Source organism: Diachasma alloeum, unplaced genomic scaffold (assembly GCF_001412515.2).
Source record: "Diachasma alloeum isolate Michigan unplaced genomic scaffold, Dall2.0 Dall_scaffold_00179, whole genome shotgun sequence".
NCBI classification, from domain to species: domain Eukaryota; kingdom Metazoa; phylum Arthropoda; class Insecta; order Hymenoptera; family Braconidae; genus Diachasma; species Diachasma alloeum.
This window is the reverse complement of record NW_021680345.1, coordinates 2,878,820-2,883,890: the sequence shown is the minus strand read 5'-3', so window position 1 is coordinate 2,883,890 and position 5,071 is coordinate 2,878,820. Positions and strand designations below refer to the sequence as shown.

The 5,071-nt window shown below is 37.3% G+C and overlaps 2 protein-coding genes across 2 annotated transcripts in view; one reads left to right on the top strand and one right to left on the bottom strand.

Annotated features, from left to right (window-relative positions):
* LOC107043655 (histone acetyltransferase KAT7) overlaps positions 1-4,305 on the top strand; it is a 37,276-nt gene extending 32,971 nt beyond the window's left edge. Inside the window, exons 11-13 of the mRNA XM_015265237.2 lie at positions 617-763; positions 1,815-1,921; positions 2,487-4,305. Coding sequence (XP_015120723.1) covers positions 617-763; positions 1,815-1,921; positions 2,487-2,609 — 377 coding nt within the window. The 3' untranslated portion in view covers positions 2,610-4,305. The remainder of the gene's footprint in view (positions 1-616; positions 764-1,814; positions 1,922-2,486) is intronic.
* Positions 4,302-5,071, bottom strand: part of LOC107040617 — a 3,863-nt gene continuing 3,093 nt past the window's right edge. Inside the window, exon 3 of the mRNA XM_029126510.1 lies at positions 4,302-4,526. Within this exon, the coding sequence (XP_028982343.1) occupies positions 4,378-4,526 (149 nt within the window). The 3' untranslated portion in view covers positions 4,302-4,377. The remainder of the gene's footprint in view (positions 4,527-5,071) is intronic.

Genomic DNA, 5,071 nt, shown 5'->3' with positions numbered 1-5,071 from the left:
GGGGGGGGGGGGTTAATATACCACTTGACACATTTGAGTTCAGGCGCCAATTAGTTATAAATAAAATAATTTAATGGACACTTTGCGTTTTTTTCCTGTCGTTGAAGAATTATTTATCGTTGTTCTGTTCATTTGATGAGTTCTCGAGTTGCTTGTATCGCTCTTGGCTTTGGTAACTGATGCCATTGTTTGATAAGTAGAGGTAGTTGTGTGTGCACCAACAGTGCACTGTATGACGGCAGCATTGATCGTTTTGGTGAAAGGGAGGATGTCGTCGTTTTGGGGTCTACAGTTTCGACGTGAAGAGTCGGCTTTTACGTCAGTTATGGTATTTGCATTGACGTAGGTATCAGGGTTCATAAATTTTGCGAGGTGAAAATTTTGTGGAGATATGACCCCCATGTTACCTATGCACTCAACAACTCTTGTTATTGCATGAATTCACTCAAGTGCACTTTAAATTTACTAAATATCCACGAACAATGCTGATAGAACAGCTGCCAAGCAACGGAAATTCATTTACAATGGTGAATAATGGCTTTTAGAAAATATTCCCCTCGATTTCATTCATGAATCTTATCAGTAGGTAAACGAAAAGTCTGGTTTTCTGTCTCAGGTTATCTCTTAACGAGGGTTGAGAAGAAAATTGGCTCACCGGAAAAACCATTGTCCGATCTCGGTCTCATATCGTATCGTAGCTATTGGAAAGACGTGCTACTACAGTATCTCTGCAACTTCGGTGGAAAGGAGCTTTCAGTAAAAGGTGACGCACAACTCTTGTTATAATCAATAAGTTCATTCGTGAATTCGTGAAATGCGTCAAACGCAATGGTGAATAAATTGTCTGGAAAATACGCTGTTGAAAATTCTTGGCTGGAATTTCCGGTGCAGTTCTTCGAAAATTTTATCGCTTTATATATTTGGTGAAATGTCGAGGAATTTTGTCATTGAAAATTCAAAATTTTTGGGGAAAGGAAATAGAAACTGTAAATTTCAGTTCAATTATTCCATGGAAATTGATAGAAGTTAAGGAAATTCAGAAAAATATATTTTTGAATCTTTAATTCATTGCAAATTCAGAGTAATTTGGTACTGAATATTCAAGTTTTAATTGCAAATTTAAGTAAGTTGAGGATTCTCGTCTCCCTGCTGCTCAAAAATTTGGATATTCATCGAATTTTCAGGGAAATATGAAATTTTAATTTTTTCTGACCATGTACAGCCTCTCATCAATATTTTGCTTTTACTGTCCGAGATCGGCTGCTGAAAAATGTACAATTTCATAGAATTTTCAGTGAAACATGAAATTTCAATATTTCTCCCTCTCAATTGAATTCCGAACCACTCTCCTGGAAATTACTAGCCAACAGTCCATGAAATTTCAATTTTCTTCTAAGAATGTTCTGTCTCTCATAAATATTCTGCTTTCCCCCGCTAGTAGACTTCAGCTGCTCAAAAATTTAAAATTTCATTGAATTTTCATTGAAACATGAAATTTTTCCCTCTAAACTGAATTTAGAATCACTCTCCTGAAAATGACTACAGTCCATGAAACATAACAGTCCATGAAATATAATTTTTTTCAACACTCTACAGCCGCTTATAAAGATTTTGCTTTAACTGCTATCATTCATCAACTGCTCAAAAATTTAAAATTTTATTAAATTTCCAACGAAACATGAAATTTCCATATTGTTTCCCCTTAAATTGAATTCAGAATCACTCTCCTGGGTTATTAATCAACAGTCCATTAAATTTCAATTTTTTTCCAACAATGTAGCCTCTTATAAATATTCTATTTTCACTGCTATCAGACATTAGCAAGGAGATGGCAATTGACTCATACGACATTGTCAGCACTCTCCAGGCCCTCGGTATGATGAAATACTGGAAGGGAAAACATATTATCCTGAAAAAACAGGTGAGACTTTATGAAAAATATTCTCTTTTGTCCATTTTTTTTCTTCCCTGTCTTTGAAGCAACTTGGATTTTATCCAAGTGCAGTGAGGACAATACCGCATTGATACACGTCCCACAAGCAATACAATAACTCACAATAGACGTGTATAGATGTAGGACCGTTGGATATTGGAAAATTGCGATCAATGTCACTCCTTGTTGCGCGCAGGCCCAAGCGCAATCCAACAATATTTTTTGAACACTTTTCATTCATTGAATTACCAACAACCGGGAATTTTCCATTGGTCCTCTGACAATGGCCAGCATTTGTTATCGATAAATGACACATCTGCAATTACTTCATTCATTCATCACTAAATTTCTGAACACATTGATTGAAGAAAGTCCCAAAACAATGACAAATTCAGCGTTTCAGACACCCAGATAAGTATTAAAAATTCACTATACGTAATGCGTGAGTAGAAATGCGATCCGACCTTGACAGGTTTCTCACTCTTTCAACACGTATATTATTATTTTTTTTTCATCATTCTCTTTTCGCAATCGTATGTCGCATGATTCGCAGGACGTAATCGACGACTACAAGGAGAGGGTAAAACGACGTGGCCCTGTCTACAAAGAAATCGATCCGGAGTGTCTGAAATGGAATCCCTTCCAGCCACCCAAGACGCCCTCAGCCACCAACTGAACTCAGCAGACGAGTAAGGGACAATGATGTCGTTGACGCCAACCAGACAACACCGACAACCAACACCAAGATTACTGGTCTTTTTTTCTCCCCTGTTCATTTTTCATGGCCATGTGGAGAATCGAGGGAAAATCCCTCCTAATTGGAGCTAATGTAAGGGAAGATTCACCCTGGTCATGTATGAGCTACGATCGGAGACAAAGTATTGAAAGGGGGGGAATGCCAGGAGGTGCCCTTCCAGTACTCACGGGGAAGACGAGGCATCTTTTCGTTCGCAAATGCATGACGTTAATGCGCAACTCGGGGAAATGATTCGAAAGGGTATGTCTCGGAATTATTTCAAACGAACCGCTGCGTGATCGTACACTGAGAAAAACAAACTGTCCATAACTAACTTTTTAGCTTCTCTCCTATTCATTTCGTTTTTACTGCACATTCGACATTCAATGGATTATTAAACTTCATTATACAATGAAGTCTCCATAAGTACAGAGTGTGTGAAATATTTCACGATCGATCCTCCATGAATACATGCATCAAAAATTCATTGAAACTGTAGGAATTCCCGCAATACATAACAAAGTATCATAACTTGCAATGTATTGAGTAAGAATTCACCTTCGTCATGGCTTTTTGAAATTTAGAGGATATCTGGTGCTTTTCTGCGGGAGAAATCGAGTGGACTTGTTTTAAAAAACCATAACATTGAGTTAGGTCTATTTAATTTGAAATTCTAAGATATGTCCTAGAAGAAAAACCGTAACTCGGGGACATGATTCAAAACGGTGAAACGATTTGAAAAGGTTTGCACTAAAAATTCGAAAAGATTCAACTCAATCTTGTAGTTAAAAAAGAACTAACTCAATTCCTCCCTCAAGAAAGCACTAATTCACCTGAAATTTAAAAAGGCATCAATCAAGTAAACTCTTCTGAAGCTCGAACAAAACAGCAGCTGTCCACAATTAACTTTTTAGCTTTCTCTCTATTTATTTTATTTTTGCTTCATATTTGACATTCAATGGACTCCCAAACTTCATTATACAACGAAGTTCCCGTAACTACAGAGTGTGTGAAATATTTTACGATCGCTCCTACATAAATAAACGTGTCAATAAATTCACTGAAACTAGGAATTCCCTACTTTCTTGCAAGAGTAATCGAGTCAACCCTTTTTAAAACCACAACATTCGAGTTAAAACTATGGAATTTTGAATTCTGAGACAGCCCACTCTGAATCGTTTCTTCGAATTGTCATTTTAGCGGCACTGAAAAAATATTTCATGAGATTACTTTCTTTGTAACGAGAATCCTCCGCTAACAACGGGATTTTCGTTCATTAATTAATTAATCTCGTGCCTTAATCACTTGAAACCTTCGCTTTCTCATGATTCCCAAGGTAAATTAATAATGAGTTTTGGGGAGACACCATTCCAGGGATTTTGGGGATGAAATAATGTGCAAATGGGTGAGAGTTATTTACCAACTTTAATTACAATTAACTAGTTGGGAGGGGGAAAACTACCTAGAGTGAGCCTCGGGGCAATCAAGATGTAATATAATATTTGTGGGTTATCATTTTAGGTAGATTCCTGGTGCTTTCAGATCAAGTACAAATTAATCATATTTGACTCATTACTGTGTCAATTGTGGGAATATTTGTAATGTTATGTAAATATATTAATTGGGTGAAACAGTTGTTTGTGAGTAGTGTGACAGTCAATTGAGTCATTAAATTTCGCAGTTGAATGAATAATCAGTCTTTATTCTATCAATCTTCAGGCATTGTTTCTGGTTTGTACTTGTCAGCGAATGGTGGCTTGTAGATACCGGTCATGGGCTGATGCATGATTGCCTTCAGTCGCCAGTACAGGGCACCACGATGCTCCTCGGAGAATGTTATTGGTGCATCTCTGTGCACTGGAAACAGCAACTCAATTATTTTTTAATGCAGTTTACAAAGTGAGTTTTATGAAAACAGGTAACAGAGGGCTTAGAAAAACAATAAATGGGGGGGAAGGTGAAATAAAAGACACGTAATGCAGTTTGGAGAAGCAGTTGGCTCTGGGTACAGACACCATTTGTTGGGAGGTGGGCAAGAGGGCGTGTAATTGCGTTAGAGGAAGTTTCCACCAGTCACTTTTCCCCTCTGCGACACTTCTCGAGCATGTGAAATCCCCGTGTAATGTCATTATCTCATTAAGTACACTATTGTACTTTAATTTGGGGAGTCGAGCGGATAAATAGGAATTTTTGGGGGAAATATTGAGCGTTGGGGATGATTAGGGACGGTTATTCATTCTCCGAAAATCAATTTTTTTCATATTGGAGGAAAACTGGGGGTTTTTAGACTCATTGGAGAATATATGAAACTAACATTTCTGATAATTAAGGAGAATTGGGGGTCTTGACGTTGGAAAAGTTAAATGAACAAATTTCTTCTTAAGGATATCCGAGTATTTTTT